The following is an 18,686-nucleotide window of genomic DNA, read 5'->3' as shown; positions in this document are numbered from 1 at the left end:
TGTAGAGTTGAGTGTCTTGCTGTGTTGCTCAGGCTGGTCTTGAACTCCTGGCCTCAAGTGATCCTCCTGCTTCAGCCTCCCTAAGTGCTAGGATTACAGGCATAAGCCACTAACCTTTTTTAACTGTACAGTTGAGTGGTATTAAATACATTCATAATGTTGTGAAACCATCACCACCATCTATCTCCATACTCTTTTCATCCTGTAAAACTAAAGCTCTGTAGCCATTAAACAATAATTTCCCATTCCTCCCTCTCCCCAGACCCTGGCAACTACCATTCTACACTGTCTCTATGATTTTGACTACTCTAAGTACCCAGGAAGGGGCTACTATTATTTTCATGTTACGGCTGAGGAAACTGGGCTTGGAGAACTTGGGTGACTGGCCCTAGCAAGCAGTTGTAAGTGGCAGTGCTGAGATTTAGTCTTGGCCAAGCTACTGCTGTGCTCTTGGCCCTTTCTCTCTACTGCCTCCTACACTGCCTTCCCCCATCACCTTTGTGGCAAGTCCTGGGCTGGGTGGTGGGGATAGAGAGGGAACAAGACACACACAGTCCCTGCCTTCATGGATCTCAGAGCCAGGCTCTAACACTGCAGCTTCCAAACCATTTTGACCCTGACCTACAGAATCACATTGTAGGGTATATCATCATTTATTACACACGTTAGACCCCAGTCCCCAATACAAAAAAGTTGCATAAAACAACACTTAATTTTTCTATTATATGCTTATATTTTCTATTCTATTCTATTCCATTTTATTTAATAAAATGATGGTTGAGACCCATTAAATTGATTTTGGCACCCACAAATTAGTTGCATTTCACAGTTTGAAAAACTCTCGTCTCACAGGCATCTTACTGCACGGGCCCACTTCCTAGCTACCCATCCACGAACAGGCCTTTCTGATACCTCACCTTCCCCTTTCTGTACAATGGTCCTAGGGAGAACCTAGGAAGGACCACGCCAATTTATTTATGCTGGTTTAGCTGCAAAGTGCTGGGTAAACTCTAAGCCACTGGGAAGTGTCAGGGCCTGTGGGAGGCAGAGAGCCGCCATAGCTTCCCCTTGGGCTCTTGTCTTACAGGCCCTGCCTCTGGGCTCGCCCCGCTGTAACCTGAAGGAGAATCTGCTGAAGGATAACTGTGCCCCGGAGTCCATCGAGTTCCCGGTCAGTGAGGCCCAAGTACTAGAGGCCAGGCCCCTCAGCGACAAGGGCTCTGGAGACAGCTCCCAGGTTACTCAAGTCAGTCCCCAGAGGATTGCGCTCCGGCTTCGGCCAGGTAGGGATGGGACTTGTTAAGGTCCTGGGGCAGGTGGGCATAGAGCACAAGGTGGAGGTCGAAGCATGAAATCTTGGGGAAGTAGCTCAGAATGGAGGTGGGGAGGGAAGAGAAGGGTGTGGGGGGAGGTGTGGACAGGAGAATGGATGAAAATAAAAGGTGTTAGTGCTGAAATAATGAAAAAAAAAAAAAGAAAGAAAGAAAGAAAAGAAAAAGAAAAGGTGTTAAGACCCGAGTCAGAAGATCTGAGTTTGAATCTTGATTCCACCATATATTAGCTATTGGGCAAGTTACTCAACCCTTCCGGCATAGTAGCGCCTCAAAAAAATGTTTGTTTCTTCTTTCCCCTAATTCCTGTTTTACCTAGCTTATAGCTTTGTGTTGGGGCACAAATGAAATATAGGATGAAAAAGCAATTTGTAAGCTCCCTTTCCACAGAGGACGGGGGAAGGAGGGTCATGAGATTGGAAGACTGATAGGATTTCAAGGGAAGAGGAGAAGGGAGCAGGGCTTTCAAGTTTGGTTTGATCAAGCAGTTACTTAGTCTCACTGTGTCCAAATCTACTTATACAGCCTTAGAGGGAGAGGAGGAGAAAAACTAATGTCTTTCTGCCTTCTAGATGATTCGAAGAGTTTCTCCATCCAAGTACGGCAGGTGGAGGATTATCCCGTGGACATCTACTACTTGATGGACCTCTCTTACTCCATGAAGGATGACCTGTCAAGCATCCAGAACCTGGGCACCAAGCTGGCCTCCCAGATGCGCAAGCTCACTAGTAACCTGCGGATTGGCTTCGGGGCCTTTGTAGACAAGCCTGTGTCACCCTACATGTACATCTCCCCACCAGAGGCCCTCAGAAACCCCTGCTATGAGTAAGTCCCTCCTCCAGAAGGCAGGACAGCACCCCTCATTTTGCCCCAGGCAGGTCCAAGTCCTGGTTCCTATTTCTAGCTCTAGGGTAGCCTTGTTGGCTGCCTTCTGGCCAAACCATAGCTCCCCTCTCTCGGTCTCCCTGTCTGGAAAACGGGCCAGCCTTTGATCTGGAGTGTTGTGTCAATAGAGCCCAAGGCTGTGGGGAAACTAGAAAGAGAATTCATCTGCTTCTTGGTCTTGGTCACAAATAAATGGGAGGCAAGATAGAATGGGAGGGAAATGAGATCAAAAATAGAGAGAAATTTATGGATAAGTAAACAGAGAAATGATTTCAGAAGGATTGATTCCATCGTTTGTCCTTATCATCAAGGCTGTGCAACCTGCAGGGTTAATATAATAAATTACATCCTAGAAGAACACAAAAGAGTGGAAATGACATTTATTGAACCCTTTAATAGACTGTAAATTGATAACTTATACCTGTGTTTTACACTTTGGCCTACGAGTGAATGGCTTATTTATTTAATTGGTGGATGCAAATCAAGGTATTATAGTAATTTAAAATGATGGTTACTGAGTCGGACAAGATATGAATTTACTTTTTAGTTTTCAAAGTTATAAAATGTGGCTTTTAACCTTCTATCTGGGTTGTAAGTTTCCCCAGTAAAGACAAAAGCTATCAATTAAATATGTACACTATTAGTCTGGGGACAGACATGCTCCTGTTTGGCATGATCTATCAATTTATTGATGGTTCAGGGACTTTAACTTACTGATGGACTTTTCCTTTATTGTTTCTTTAGAGAAGTGTTAAGCATAAAGTGATAGCAACAACTCAAGCCTCCCTCTGGTCTAAGTACTTTGTGTGTGTTAACTCACTCAAACCTCTCAGTTACTCCTATGATAGCTGCAATCATGTTCTCGTTTTCATAGGTTAGGTTCAGAGAGGGTTGTTGAAGGTCCCATGACCAGTACAATAATGGAGGAGCTGGGGTTTGAACCCAGGCAGTCTGGTTTCACAACTCACTCTCTTATCCTCTAGGCTAGCTGGAGATGAGGTTGATGTGATGCCGCATGGAATTTGAGGGGTTGCAGTCTGAACTGTCTGGGTAATTGTGGTTCTGTGGAAATGGCCTTGGCATACCACTGTCTATATTTGTCCCCCTCTCTTTTCCTCTTGGTCTCCATGCTGCCTTTTCCATCAGAGCGTCTGCTTAAATTATCTCCCCTCCCTCCCCAGTATGAAGAACGCCTGTTTGCCCATGTTTGGATACAAACATGTGTTGACGCTAACTGACCAAGTGACCCGTTTCAATGAGGAGGTGAAGAAACAGAGTGTGTCACGGAACCGAGATGCCCCAGAGGGTGGCTTTGATGCCATCATGCAGGCTACAGTCTGTGATGTGAGTTTGGAGGGCATGGAGTGCCAGGTATGGTTGGCACAGATCAAAATGGGGAAGGAAGTGGCTCAACTCTGGGGATTTCTGGTGTGAAATAAGAGATAAGAACTAAGCAGAGCTTCGTGCAGCGTGTGAGTAATACCCAGTTGCTCTTGGTATGCAGCGCCTGCTTATATCCACTCCCTGGCCAGAGCTGACATTTCCTTGAACCGCAGTGGTCCCAGATATTCCTTGGGAAGAGCATCTTCCCACTTTCTTTGGAATTATTTCAGAGTCAAGTCTGGGTTTACTTAACCTCAGCAAAGTGGGCAGATGTTCAGATGAGATTTCTTCCAGCCCAGCCCAGTTCTGTGGATGCAGGTCAGTTGCTAGATGGGAAATGTGGTTATCACTGGAAGAGTTATATTTGGAGTTGAAGAAGGTATCATTCAGCTGCTTGAACTAACCAGCTGTGACACTGTTTTCCTAAGGCAACAGAAACCCCTGGATTGGAAAGCTCCAGCTTGGGTTCTAAGGACGAGACCGAGGCTCTTCTTCAAGCCAACTTGTCCAGTCCTTTATCCAGGGAGGCCCTTGGGTCTTTATTCTCTACCAATGACATGGCTAAAGTTGCTTTGTCTTCTCTGCCTTTTTTTCCTGACAGGAAAAGATTGGCTGGAGGAATGATGCATCCCACTTGCTGGTGTTTACCACTGATGCCAAGACTCACATAGCACTGGATGGAAGGCTGGCAGGCATTGTCCAGCCCAATGATGGGCAGTGTCACGTTGGCAGTGACAACCATTATTCTGCCTCCACTACTATGGTGAGATCTCTGGCACCCTCTATGGTCCCTATTCACTATGGCCAGTGCTGCTCTAACCCAGGCAGAATCTGTGTGTGGATATGAAAATGGCAGCCCTTCCTCTGGGCAGAGTGCAGTGCTCGGTTTCAGCCTGCCCCTGACCCCTACCAACTGGACACCCTCCTCCAGGGTACAACCTGCACAACCATTAGAGATGGCCCTGACAGTGTTGTCACTGCCTTCACTGTCACCACCAGCAGCAGCAGCAACAGCATGACATCCAGAATGGACCCAAAGGACTTCCATAGGTCCAGCTAGAAAGCACGCCTTCCTTCCTAATCTCTTAGCCCCTTCTGGGAATACCATGCCCACTTGTGGTTATTGGAAAAAGACAGAGGAAAAAGAGAGAAAGACCATCAAAGGCATGGAAAGCATGTCCTATGAGGAAAGGTTAAAGGGCTCAGAGAGTCCCTTAGCTTAGGGAAAGAAGGCTAAGGGATAACTTGGATGATGCATGAGAAGACTTCTTATAAGTTGTTTTATATGGCTGTAGAAGGTTAAATAAGACGAAAGGATTTTAAATTGAAAGCAGGAGAGATTTCTGTAGCCATAAGAGAAATGTGCTGATGCCCAGGATGCTGAAGCTCTAGGTATCTGGGGGAGATGTGAACTCTTCATCTCCTAAAGATGATACAGCAACTCCCTCATCTATGTGGCTTAAAGGGACACCTGTGTAAAGGCAGGAGCCTGAGCTGGAGGACTCATAAGCTCCCTGCAAGGTCTCAGATCCCATAGACATGTTCATGATTTGCCACTGTCCCCTGTGTCCTTGAGTTCCTTGGTGTCAGCCATATCCAAGCTGAGCACTAAGTTGAGTGCTAATCTATACAAGGCACTGGACCAGCGGCTTAGGGAGGTAAAGAGACTCTGTACAGTTCTACCCTGAGAGTTTTTGATTTAGTTGGGGAGAAAGGATATATGTATTTACTAATAACACAAGATCATGATTAATGCTAACTGGGCGGCACAGTCAACAAGGGCTTTGGGTACCCAACGGAGGAAAGGTCATCGTGAGCTGGGATGGCCTCCTGAAGAAGGCGGGGCTTGAGCTGGGTCCCAGGGAGGGAAGAGGATTACCTAAAACAAGGCCACTCCAGGTGGGAGAAAGAGAGTGGGCCACTCAGTGCTGAGTGGAAGAGGGATAGCGGTGAGTGATATTTGGAAAGAAAGGCTGAGACCCCATGGTAGGGGACCATGAGGGCCAGGCCAAGGCATTTGTCAGGAGCTCCAAAACAAGAAGGCTAACCCGGTGCCTGGCCCCTGGAAGCCGCGCCGTGGTATTCATGCACTGACTTTGAGTAGGAAGAGAGGGGCTTAGTGTTGACACCACCGGCCTGCACCTCTCCATCTCTCCCTGGAGTTCACAGCTACGTCTGTGCCGCTACTTACCCTTCTTGCCTCACTTTCACGGTGGGGTGGAAGGGTTTAAGGACCACCACTGTCTGGGCTGCAGCCCAAATCAGCCGAGTTCTAAGGTTCAGAGTCTAGGGCCATATGTGAGACTTCAATAACTCTATACCCTTCATTTTTCCAGGATTATCCCTCTTTGGGGCTGATGACTGAGAAGCTGTCCCAGAAAAACATCAATTTGATCTTTGCAGTGACTGAAAATGTAGTCAACCTCTATCAGGTGACTGTGTCTTCGGGCTTCCTGGAGTAGGCCCTGTGATGGAGCACCTGCCCCAGGGAGCCAGCATTGGCCGTGGTCCCCAGCCAGGACAGACCCTCCTCTGGCCCACTCCCCAGGAGCTAGATCCCTCTCTGGGTCTTTCTCCTCCAACCTCAAACTTACTAGGAAGAGTGTGCAGTGGTGGAGGGGAGGTAATTCAGAGGCGTGAGGGGTATGAGAGGTTTCCTGTACCTTTGCTCAGGGCTAAAAGCCTGCTAGATATATTCCTGGCAGTGACAAGTGAAATATCCCACTTTCCTTCAGTGAGCCCTGGAATCTTTGTCTTCCTTTCTAGAACTACAGTGAGCTCATCCCAGGGACCACAGTGGGGGTTCTCTCCACCGATTCCAGCAACGTCCTCCAGCTCATTGTTGATGCTTATGGGGTAAGTGTCTTGCACGGAACGGGCCTGCTGGGAGTTCATCTCACCTAGTGTACGCAGCAGGGCTCAGATGTGGGCGTCCTCGCTGCCAGTCTACCACGCTTAGTGCTTTCCTCCCATGCTCCCAGGGGCCAGGCAATGGCCAGCCCTGGGAGGGACACAACCTTCTGGGAAATGGTGCAGAAAGGACTGCCAGAGAGTAGCAGGGGCAATGAATGGAGAGCTTAGAAGAGGGGGGTGGGGATGGTGATCGATGGAGAAGGAGCAGGGCCTTGAAATTGTAGGGGGCAAAGTGAAGGAGAGCTGGGCTCCAACAGCAGAGAAACGAGGGAGCTGAGCAGCGAGGAAGGTGAGGATGACTACAAATTAGGTGGAAAGTGCTGCTATCCACGGTGACCAGTATGGGCACTCCCACTGCACACCCTGAGGCCTGCAGGAGGGTGTAGCTGGTAGATTTTACCCAGACTCACCTAGACACAAGTGGGGACAGAAAGAGGGAGCTGATTCCTGGGCAGAAAACAGGCTCCTAGGGGTGCTCTGGCAGCTTCCAGGCAAACCTCAGCATCCGGCACTGCCAGGGTGAGTCTGGGGCTACCCGGTAGATTTTGCTTGGGATGGAATTGGCTCTTGCTATTTAGCTCATTTCCTTACTTTCTTTTGCCATTTTCTGCTCAGAAAATCCGCTCTAAAGTAGAGCTGGAAGTGCGTGACCTCCCTGAGGAGTTGTCTCTGTCCTTCAACGCCACCTGCCTCAACAACGAGGTCATCCCAGGCCTCAAGTCCTGTGTGGGACTCAAGATTGGAGACACGGTGAGGTGGGCTGGGCAGGGGCCGAAGCTGCAGCTCCACCCCTGGCCTGTGCCCTGGAGCATCTGTGGGCACCTCACCCCATTCCTTCCTTGTACCTTCCTTCTGAAGTTCATTACAAGTTAGGTGTAATGGAGCTGCTGATCTTTTTCTCTGAGGCTTGTCACCTAAGCCATTTCTATATGTTAAGTGAACTTCACTATCAGGATTTTTAAAAACTTGCATTTTGGTTACCCCTGTTTTTGTATGCACAGTTGATTGCAAATGAAAATATATCTTACCTTCAGCCCTTCCCCAGTTTCCAGCCTCCCCAAGGTAATGCTTTTCTTTTCACCACAATATAAAATGCCAGTATTATCTATAAATATTTATTGAGCACTGATGATGCTCCATAAATGTGCCAGGCATTGTTCTAGCTGCTGAAGATTCAACAGCAAATGGAACAGGCAAAAATACCTGCCCTCATGGAATTTAAGAATGCAAATGTTCCTCTTGCCCCTCCAGTCCCTCCATGGGTTTCCTTATTGGTTGGTTCTTCTCTGCTTCTGCCTAAGGGGAGATGGGCTGACAGAGGTCCAGGGAGGAAGGAAGCAAAATCGATTTTTTGATCCATTGATCCTTTCTATTGACCTGTCTATCGATCTACTTATCTTCTAGGCACATGTGCACACACTCCATATAAGAAATATTGGCCTGAAACATGCTTGATTGCATGAGTAATGAAATGTTATGTGGAAGTTGAACAATAGATCCTGAGCTTATGGTTGACCACCACATGGCATCATGTGGTGCAACATAGTGTGTTGTATTAACACATCTTGCTGATGTTATGTAATCAGTCCAGCCAGCTTAGTTGGCCAGAGCAGAGTGTTGACAATATCACAGGTTATGTTCAGCTTGAGCTGGTTTATTTTACATGTGGAATAAAAAACAACCTTCTACTTCTTGACTGTAAGCCATGTCTCTGTATCCAGCTAGGTAAGTCACAGAGGCACAACTATCCCAGTGTTCTTGACTTTGCTTTGTAGACCTTGCTAGTGGGAAGGCCAAGGAACTCCAGATTGAAGGACGATGAGACACCCAGTTTGGGTATTTCTTGGCAGGGCAGGGAATGACTTTTCTTTCTCCAGTGCTGGAGTGTTAACTGGGTCCAGCTGTGTCTGAATGTGATCTTGCTTTCCATCCAGGTGAGCTTCAGCATTGAGGCCAAGGTACGCGGCTGCCCCAAGGAGAAGGAGAAGTCCTTCACCATCAAGCCTGTGGGCTTCAAGGACAGCCTCACCATCCAGGTCACCTTCGACTGCGACTGTGCCTGCCAGGCCCAGGCTGAGCCTCACAGCCGCCGCTGCAACAATGGCAATGGGACCTTTGAGTGTGGGGTGTGCCGCTGCGGGCCTGGCTGGCTGGGGTCCCAGTGCGAGTGCTCAGAGGAGGACTACCGCCCCTCCCAGCAGGATGAGTGCAGCCCCCGGGTGGGCCAGCCCATCTGCAGCCAGCGGGGCGAGTGCCTCTGTGGTCAGTGTGTCTGCCACAGCAGTGACTTTGGCAAGATCACCGGCAAGTACTGCGAATGTGATGACTTCTCCTGTGTCCGCTACAAGGGGGAGATGTGCTCAGGTGAGTGAACTTCAGGCCCCTCTATCTGGGAACCCACATACCCTCACACAGCTGCAGCCTCTGGAAACACAGGTGAGGGCTGGAGGTGGGCAAAGGCAGGCGGAGCTGTAAGTCAATGATTCCTCCTCTTTTTGAGTATAAGGACCAACCCCCTTTTCAGGTTAAAAAAATTACTAGTAAATGGCAATTAAATCTTTAGTATTTACAGACTTAGAAAATATAGGATGTCAGAATATATAATAAAGTTGGTATTCATTTTACATGAATTTATCTTTTTATCCCAAGAGGCTTGGAAAATAGCAGTGTACATGCAAGACATTGAAGCACCCTTAATGAACATAGAATATGTTCTTTTTTTTTTTTTTTTTGAGACAGAGTCTCACTCTGTTGCCCAGGCTAGAGTGAGTGCCGTGGCGTCAGCCTAGCTCACAGCAACCTCAAACTCCTGAGCTCAAGCGATCCTCCTGTCTCAGCCTCCCAAGTAGCTGGGACTACAGGCATGCACCACCATGCCCGGCTAATTTTTTCTATATATATTTTTAGCTGTCCATATAATTTCTTTCTATTTTTAGTAGAGATGGGGTCTCGCTCTTGCTCAGGCTGGTCTCGAACTCCCGAGCTCAAACGATCCGCCCACCTCGGCCTCCCAGAGTGCTAGGATTACAGGCGTGAGCCACCGCGCCCGGCCAGAATATGTTCTTAATATACTTAGAACAATGTCCAGAAAATGGTATGATGCTCTTATTAAATGTTAGCACTATTTTGTTATCACTGTTACTGCTATTGGTACTGTTATTACTTTTGGGGTTCTAGATCTGTGCTGTCCAATATGGTAGCCATTAGCCACGTGTGGCTATTTAATCAAAATCAAAAAAATAAAAAGTTCAGTTCTTCAGTCGATCAGCAGCCACATGTGGCTAGGGGCTGCCATATTGGATAGCACAGATCTAGAACATTGCAACATGACAGAAAGTTCTATTGGGTAGTGCTGCCACAGAGAGTCCCTGCCTACAGACTGGGGATTATGATTTTGAGTCCTTCTACCTTCAGGGTGCTGAGTTTCCTTCTCATTACAAAATGCAGTAAAATCTCAAGGCCCACTGATAATCTCAAACTGGTGTCTCCCTGCCCCCAAAACCATTCCTGGGGCACCTCCTCAGCTAGAAGTCGAACTAATGCTAATGTTAATGTAGTCTTTATCTGCAGACATGCTGCCCATGGTCTTGCATGGCAAATAGGCAGTCTGAGGTGTTCCTGGGGCGCTAGGGATAGGTTTTGCTGAGCCACAATTGCTGTGGCTTAATCCCTCTTGCGACAGACAGGTTGCAGACACTTGCAAGGTTGCTGGGACTGGGTTATGGCTGTATTGTGTGGCCAGTTAAATGGAGAGATTATAATTGTTTTCTGTTATGATCCATGATGCAGATTGGCTACATGTGCCTTGTGGTTCTAACAAGCTCAGCAGATGTTCACTTTAATACTGACATTAGCCTTCTAAAAAGCTCATTTGAAAGATAAACCTGTGTCATTCTAAAGCCTGCCCAAGTAACATAAAAATGACTCCTTTTTATTATCTACACCACTGTTTCCTTTACTCATGCTTGACAAAATTTTCGAGAGAGTTTGGAGGACAGTGGTAGAGAGATTAGGGGAGAGAGAGAGATCAGGTCCACACAGAAGAATACACCCAAAGAAAGAGCAGCAGTTTGAATTACGGGGTGAGGCAGGAACTTCAATTCATTTTCATATTTGACAGTATTTACATCTAATTCAGAGTACCAAAGGAAATGGGTAGGTTTAACGTGGAGACCCAGAGGAGGGGTGGGACTGAGGGGAGCGGGTTGCCCTAGGAGGGCCGCAGATGGCCTGCCCCTCCGACTGTTCCTGGTCCGCAGTGCGGCAGTGTGGGAGGACCCAGCCGCAGTGTGTTTCCTTTGGCTGCCGGCCCCACTGAAGCCACAAAACAAAGCTGACAGGTCAGTAGCCCCGGTTCCTGCCTCCCATACGTGCAAGAACAACTCGTCCTCGATGCTAATCTGTGAGGGAACCGCGGGCAGCCGCTGCCGCCGCAGCCTCCCTCCACCACCTCTTGCCAGGCTGGCAGGTGCCCGGCTGGCCTCGGTCTGGACTCTTGGTGCCGTCATCACATGCTCCAGAGGCAGGTACTCAGGGACACACGCTCCTTGAGCACCTGCTCTGTGCCAGCATTTGGTCCCTATGAGTAAACAGGGGTCATGTGTGATTTCTGACCTCTCAGAGCTTGTAGCCCAGGTCCCCATTGTCCCTCAGCAGAGCTGCTGGCCCTGTGGTCTGTCCGTTGCCACCCTTGGCCTCTAAGCATGGTGGCAGGTTCCTTGGCTGCCCCCTTGTCCCCTCCCTACTTTAGGCATGGTCTCCATGGTTGCACGTCATCAGCAACTGCCTCAAACATCAGGCAGCGCATCCTTGTCCTCAAAGGCTTTTTTCCTCCTGCCACACCCATGGACAGAGACTGACCAGGCACCTTCTGCGAGCCAGTTCTGTGTTGTAGTGGGACAGGGGGACATGGAGAAGACAGTTTCCTCTTTCATTAACTTACCTATGGATAATTCATGGGCAGAACCTGACCGATCTCAGAGCCCAGAGGTGAGGGGTCCTCAGGGAGTGTCACAGGAGTCCACTGGAGAGAGACTCATGGACAACGGAGGCCCAGGAGGCTTCATGGAGGAGGTGGGATGTCTCATGGGTCTCAAAGGAAGGGCTGGTCATACAGGAGAGGGGTGGAGCTGTGCATCGGCCTGGAAGGGCCAGCTGTGTGGGGACAGCAGTCAGCCCAGAACGTCTAGCTGTCTGGGGAGAGGGATCAATCGCTCACGTTCCCTCTGGCCTGAAATCTCTGCTCCTCCGTCCCTCCCTTCTCTTCCACTCTTTCTCTTCACTCCTCACCCCTCTCCTCTGACTTTCCTATAAACCCAGGCTCAGCCTCCCTCTTGCTGGAGGGGTGCCATTTCTGTGACATTACCACACTGTGGCTTCCTTTTAAGGGCTGACCCTGCCAGGGCTTGGGGTCAGCCTGCTGGCTCTGGCCTGCCACTTCCACTCCCAACCTCACTCCCTGACTGGCCCATCTTGTCAAAGATCACGTTGTTTAGCCTCACAAAGGAAACGCTGTGGCACAAGGGTTTCTGAGGAGGCTGAGGCCTCTGAGTGCTGCCAGGCCTGTGTGGTGTCCCTCTTTCCCCATCCAGGAGCCGCGGTCAAACGCAGGATGTAGTGGGTGCCGTGGGGCCGGGCTCCGCTGCTGGCACACCCCTCCCCCAGCCGCTGTGAGGGTTGGCTGATGACAGCTCACGGCTGCCCCTTCTCTGGAGGACTGCCCTCGGCTGATGGGCCGAGATGTTGGCCAATGACTGAGGGACAAGGGGTTACACAAGGCCAGTCCCTTTGCCCCAGGGTGGGCCTAGCCCTGTGGTGCCGTTCATGCTCCTGAGCCCATGTGGGATCAGGCTGAAGGTGTCACTGGCTGAGACCACATTCCTGCCAGCTTTGAGTCTCGCCCTATCCTGCTCCCTCCTTCCTCTCTACTTCCCCCGTGAGTCACCTGAACAATAGTCCTCACCACAAGCTGTACTTTCAGGGACCCCAACCTCAGGACACAGCGCCCGTCTGCTCTCCCTACCAGCATGGCATCCCTGCTCTCCAGATGTGCTCAGCAGCTGGAGTTATGTTCCCCATCCTTCCCAGGAAACAGACATTTCTTTCCAAGGCAGTGAAGGTGTGTCTGAGTCTTGAATGCTGGCATGGTTACTAGAGGATGGCACTGGGGACATAGCAGAGGTCCCCACAGAGGCCGTGAGACACAGGGCAGGCCACCATCCAGCTCCTCTTTCAGCCTGGCCAGGTGCTACCCGCCCCTCTGCCTCCTAGGGGCCCATCTACTCACAGTGACATGGTTTCCAGACAATTCAGGGTACTTCCTCTTTACTCTCTGCCTTTCCTCTGATTAACAATCAGATTTTTATTACTCATCCACTTCTTCCTGATTCAGAATCCTGGAGAATGAGTCACCTTTCTGCAGGGTTTAGGAGTCAACTTTTAAAGCCTTATGAAATGAATATTAGGGGACTCCAGCATTGGGAGTTCATGCCTGCCTTTAAGCAGACTGACCCTCCACCCCGTCTCCTCCCAGGCCTACACTGATAATAGAGTGAATAGGTCTTTCCGCTAGGGCTGATGGCTCATTGTGATACTGTAATAGTATAACACAGAGTGCACATTGGTGAATGTGTGTGCGTTTTCTGGGAATTTAACTAGGTTGTAAACTCCACCATAGTAGGAACCTTGTCTGTCTTGTTCACTGCTGAATCTCTAGTGCCCAGCATGGGGTATGAGCTCAATAAATATTTATCGAATGAATGGATAAGTGAATAAACATTAATTCTATGTCTGCTCTTTAGCAGATTTCATGCTGGTCACTGTTGATGAAAAAAAATTTTTTTTTTAAGACAGAGTCTTGTTCTATTGCCTGAGCTAGAGTGCAGTGGCATCATCATAGCTCACTGCAACCTCAAACTCCTGGGTTCAAGTGATCCTTCTGCCTCAGCCTCCCAAGTAGCTAGGAGTATGGGCATGTGCCACCATGCCTAGCTAATTTTTAAATTTTTTTATAGAGATGGGGTCTTGCTATGTTGCTCTGGCTGATCTCGAACTCCTGGCCTCAAGTGATCTTCCCGCCTCGGCCTCCCAAAATGCTAGGATTATAGGACTGAGTGTTCACACTCAGCCTAATGGAAAAATTAATGTGACATGTTCTCTCCCATCAAGCAGCTTACAATCTAGAAAAAGAAATAGGCAAGCAAATGACCATAAAATAAGGGTAGAAAGAGAGGTAGAATCAAGTCCTGGAGAACACGTGAACAAATAGTTGATTCTGCCGAGGAATATCAGTAAAAATTATAGCAAGGAAGGAACATTTGATTTAGGCTTTAAAGAGTGAATAGGAGTTTGGTAGCAGTCATAGAATAAAAAGGCATTTTGCATAGAGGGAACAGCATGAACAGAAACAAGAATATAAGGATAGTTCAGAAGATGGTGAATCATTCGGTGTGGTAGCTAATGTGTGGCAATGCGAAGTGAGTGATGAGATGTAAAGCTGGAAGGAGACTGAGCCCCTTGTAAAGGGCTCAAAGCTTTGCTGAAGACTTAGACTTAATTCTTTAGGCACTATGGAGTCTCTGTAGGTTTTTAGGCAGGTAAGTGGCATGGTCAAGTTGATTGGTGTTCTAAAACAGTGGTTCTCAACTGGGAGGAAGGAGTTATTTTGTCTTCCAGGGGACATTTGGCAATATCTGGTGACATTTTTGATTGTTACAACTAGAAAGGTGCTACAGATATCTAGTGGGTGGAGCCCAAGGATGCTGCTAAACATTCTATGATGTACAAGCCCCCACAACAAAGAATTATCTGGCCCAAAATATCAAAAAGTACCAAGTTTGAGAAACCATGCTTTAAAAAGAGAATCCTGGCTGCAGAGGGATTGACAATAAACCGGAGAACAGAGAAGACTTAGTTGTCTGGGGACAGGACCAGGTTGGGGGCAGGGGATGGAAATGTCTACAATGAGGCCCAGAAACTCAGCAGTCAGGAACTCCCTTTCTGTTCCCTCCACTGGATTAGTTCAGTATATTTGAATTCCTAAAATGTTCTTGAAATTTCTCATTGGTGTCAAGCTTAGTTACTGGACTTTCTGTGACTCCCTTGTTCCTACTTTAATCCTCCTTCTTCCATGGGTCTGGCTTTATCTTCTACTGGCTAAGCTTGATTTCTCTGTAAGTTACAGAAATGTTCTGGAAAGACCATATTAGTATAAATAGGAAAAAGCATTGTTTACAATACTGCATAGAGGGTAAGCAACTGGGATCTGAAGTCACAGGGACTTTAGTTTGAGCCCTGACCCTGCCGTTTATAAACTGTGTGGCCTTGGGAAAATTACTTAACCTCTCTGACCTCGCAGGGATTATTATAAGAAATGAACAGAATAACATACAACCTGGCACAGTGCTTGGCATGTATTAAATTCTCAACAACTGTTCGTGGCCATTATTATCATGGTTGTGGTTATTGTTGGCATCCCCTTCCACGGGGAATATTTACCTCCTTGGTTGGTTTGCAAAACAGATGCAGTTCTGTTCTCTAAATGCTTTCCAAGGCTGTTCCACTACACTCCTAGGGTCACATAGGATATAATGAGGCTGGATTGAGAAGAGAACCAGCACAAGAAAAACAGGTTGTGTTGGCGAGGCTGGAGACAGTTGAACTATGTCTGTAACTTAAAAAAAAATGATTAGTTAATTTTTCAATGTTTAGTTGTGGTAAATGTTCCTGAAACTTTTGAGTGCAGAGGCAGGACAGAGGATGAGCCGACAGAGGCCACTGGGCTACGTGAGGTCCTTGCTAGCTATGGTCTCTACTGCCATTCACCTTAGAAATCTCTCTTTTTTTGTTGTTTTTTCATTTAGCTTCTCTTATTTTCTGACTTCTTTTTTCTGTAGCATTCATGGGATTTATTTAACCATACTGGCCCTCAGCAACCTGTGAGGTAGGATATATTTGCTCTCTGTGCTTACGTACTTGGGTCCACTGGCTGACTCCATGGGCTCTCTGTGCCGTCCCTCTGCCCCTTGGGTGCCCCGCCCACCTACCCATGCATTCAGGGCGCTCTGTGTGCACCTCCCCTTCTCAGGTGTTTGGAATAACCTTGTGTTCTGGATCTCTCCATTCCTCCCTTCTCCCTGAATTACAATTTGCCCATCTTGCGTATATTCCCTCAGAGCTCTGCTTCTCACCTTGCAAGGTGACACCTTTGCTGGTTTGAGAAACGGAATAATGGAAATTAGTGGCTGACTTGTTAGTGAGAGGGGACCACATTGTCCAAACTGGAGCCTATGTTCTTGTCTAACCCAGTCGGGTGGTGACAATGGCAACAATGGTAGGCCTCTCAGGTCAGGTATGAGAGAGGAACAGCCCTGTATCAGGTCAAAAGGAGAGAGTTTTGGGGCCTGACGGGGCTTTTGCCATCATCAGGTCACACCATCAAGGCACTGAGGGCCCTGTCTGGGCTCAGGGCTGTGGCGTAGTGCTGTGCCAGCCCGATTCTATCCTTAGACTAGAAGTTGGCAGAGAAGGCAGAGGGGTTCAGCATAGGGCTAGAGGAAGGGTGGGAGGCCTGGGAGACTTAGTTCCTGAGACTTCTTTGCTCTACGATGGCTCAGACCAAGTCCTGCTACACCCTGGGCACCTGGAAAACTGAGTTTGTCCTCACTGAGTGGGGTTCCCGTGGTTGTGAGCCAATGCCCTGCCAATATGGAGGTCTGGCTGGGGAGAAGGTGGCTGTAGCCTGCTGTCATGGGGATGGGAGCCCTCACCAGCTGGTCTGCCCTCCTGGGCTGTGCTTTCAGGACATGGCCAGTGCAGCTGTGGGGACTGCCTGTGTGACTCCGACTGGACCGGCTACTACTGCAACTGTACCACACGCACCGACACCTGCATATCCAGCAATGGGCTCCTGTGCAGTGGCCGGGGCAAGTGTGAATGTGGCAGCTGCGTCTGCATCCAGCCAGGCTCCTATGGAGACACCTGTGAGAAGTGTCCCACCTGCCCGGATGCCTGCACCTTTAAGAAGTGAGTGCGCAGTTTGGAGAGAGTTGGGAGGTTGGGAGGTGGGAGAGGATCCCCAGACTGGAATCCCCAACTCTCCAGATCTGTGTCTTACTGATCGAAGCTTTAGGGAGAAGAGTCTGCTCCAGCCAGAGGGCCAGCTCTCCTCTTTCCAGTGAAATCTTCGGGGAGGGTGGAATAGAGCCAAGTGTGATGGGGCCACGGTAGCGCCAGCTGGACTCCACTTGGAGAAAGCCCTCCCCAGGGTGGCACGCTGAATCCCTCTGACTTGGGAGGAAGGATAAACCAGACACCTCTGGGGAACATTCCAGTGCTGATGTTCTGATTCTGTGGGAGGTGTGGGGGCTGGAGTTATGGAGGATACTCTTTGAAACAGAGGATTTTAACCAGTACAAACTCACCCCTTTGTGGGGTCAGAGGAAGCCCCTGTCAGCCCACTCTGTGGCACTGCCATTCCTCTTACCACTTTAAGCAGGGCCAGATTCACGGTGTACAACCTGTGCAGCTGCCCAGGGCCCCATGCTCAGAAAGGCCTCATGCTTGTTTTAATGTTCTGCTGTCACCTTGAAATTCTTAATAATTTTTGAACAAGGCACGTGTCATTTTAATTTTGCACTGGGCCTCGAAATTACATGACCAGTTCTGACTTCAAGGCTGCCAGAAGTGGCATAGGGCTCGCCATCCTGTCACAGTCCTGGATGGGACAGGAAGAAGTTTAATGAAGGATCTAGGGGGCCTCTGGCTACTGGGTGCTGCCTGTGGGTGAGGACACTCCACTCCTGAACTCCACACTCCACCCCAGGATTGTCTTACAGGTGTGTGTGTGTGACACACACTCACACGGGTATATGTTTTAACTGAGGTGCAGCAGCTTTCTGGATGCATGGAAGTCAGAGCTGGACTGGGACACACTTAGGCATGCTCTTCCCTTTCCTTAATCGCTGTGTCCTCTCTCCCTTAGGGAATGTGTGGAGTGTAAGAAGTTTGACCGGGGAATCCTACACGAGGAAAATACCTGCAGCCGTTACTGCCGTGATGAGATTGAGTCAGTGAAGGAGCTTAGTAAGTTCAGCACGTCTTAGAGTCGCACCCACCCAGGTTGTAAGTGTTTCTGATTCAACCTCAGAACCCAACTCCCGTCTGTAAGACAGAAGAGTGGCTCCTGCCTCAAGGAATATTGCACAGCCTGATACACAGTGAGCACTTGATGAAAGCTGGCGTCCCGGAAGGTCCCCCTGTATCCCTACTGATGTGTGTGGCAGCCACCCCACTTTGGCTTCCCAGAGCCCGCACACTCAGCAAGAGTCTGCAAAGAACTTTTCAAGGGGATAGAAATCAGGCAACCCTAACTTCACCTCCCCAAGGAAAGCAAGATAATGTATCTCATTTCACGCATGAAGAAACTGAAGCACAGAGCTGGCAAGTGGGGCCCACGGTAGCCGCCGCCTTAGCTTAGGGCTAGTGAGCATTTACCAGGTTTACTTAACTAAGAGTGGTAAGCACTGCCCAAGCTTGGCTTAAAGCTTTGCTGGCTTGGAGGGAAACTTTCACTCTTACGGATTTGTAACCAAAATCTTTACCCTGTAGCCCTTCTGCCTCTCCGGAGCCCCTCCTGAAATAAGACAGACAGAAATACAAACAATGGGGAGCAAAACACTTGCTTGCAATTATTCTGGTCTGTGCTTCATCTTGACTTAAAAGGAGATGATCTTTGCTGCTGTTGGCACATCTGATATGGTTATCTGGGCCAGCTAGGCACAGGGTGGTGCCCAGGAGATAGAAATCTCTCCAGAGATAGCGATCTCTAATGAAGGCAGGAAACGTGTGCCAGTGAGAGAGCCACAGTAAGACACAGCCACTCAGTCAGCTTCTGGGTGGAGGTGTAACGGAAAAATCAAAAAAAAAAAAAAAAAAAAAAAAAAAAAAAAAAAAAAAAAAAAAAAAAAAAAAAAAAAAAAAAAAAAAAAAAAAAAAAAAAAAAAAAAAAAAAAAAAAAAAAAAAAAAAAAAAAAAAAAAAAAAAAAAAAAAAAAAAAAAAAAAAAAAAAAAAAAAAAAAAAAAAAAAAAGAGTCAGACCTCTGGACCTTTTGGCTAATATCAGAAGCAGGGCTGGGGTGAGGTTTGCAATTTGGAGATTGAGTTTGGAGAGGCAAT

General features: G+C 48.4%; 1 protein-coding gene across 1 annotated transcript; it reads left to right on the top strand.

The window, feature by feature from the left end:
- Positions 1-1,087: 1,087 nt before the first annotated feature.
- Positions 1,088-17,594, top strand: LOC138380615 (integrin beta-3-like; the record flags this gene model as incomplete). Its single annotated transcript, XM_069464996.1, has 10 exons — positions 1,088-1,283; positions 1,904-2,156; positions 3,398-3,560; positions 4,201-4,362; positions 5,936-6,031; positions 6,366-6,455; positions 7,128-7,262; positions 8,447-8,876; positions 16,313-16,535; positions 17,494-17,594. Coding segments are annotated over 10 exons (1,849 nt in total), but the record flags the coding sequence as incomplete, so codon positions are not given.
- Positions 17,595-18,686: the final 1,092 nt, after the last annotated feature.

Source organism: Eulemur rufifrons, unplaced genomic scaffold (assembly GCF_041146395.1).
Source record: "Eulemur rufifrons isolate Redbay unplaced genomic scaffold, OSU_ERuf_1 scaffold_590, whole genome shotgun sequence".
NCBI lineage: Eukaryota > Metazoa > Chordata > Mammalia > Primates > Lemuridae > Eulemur > Eulemur rufifrons.
Note: the sequence above shows the minus strand (reverse complement) of the source record. Positions and strands in the feature narration are given on the sequence as shown.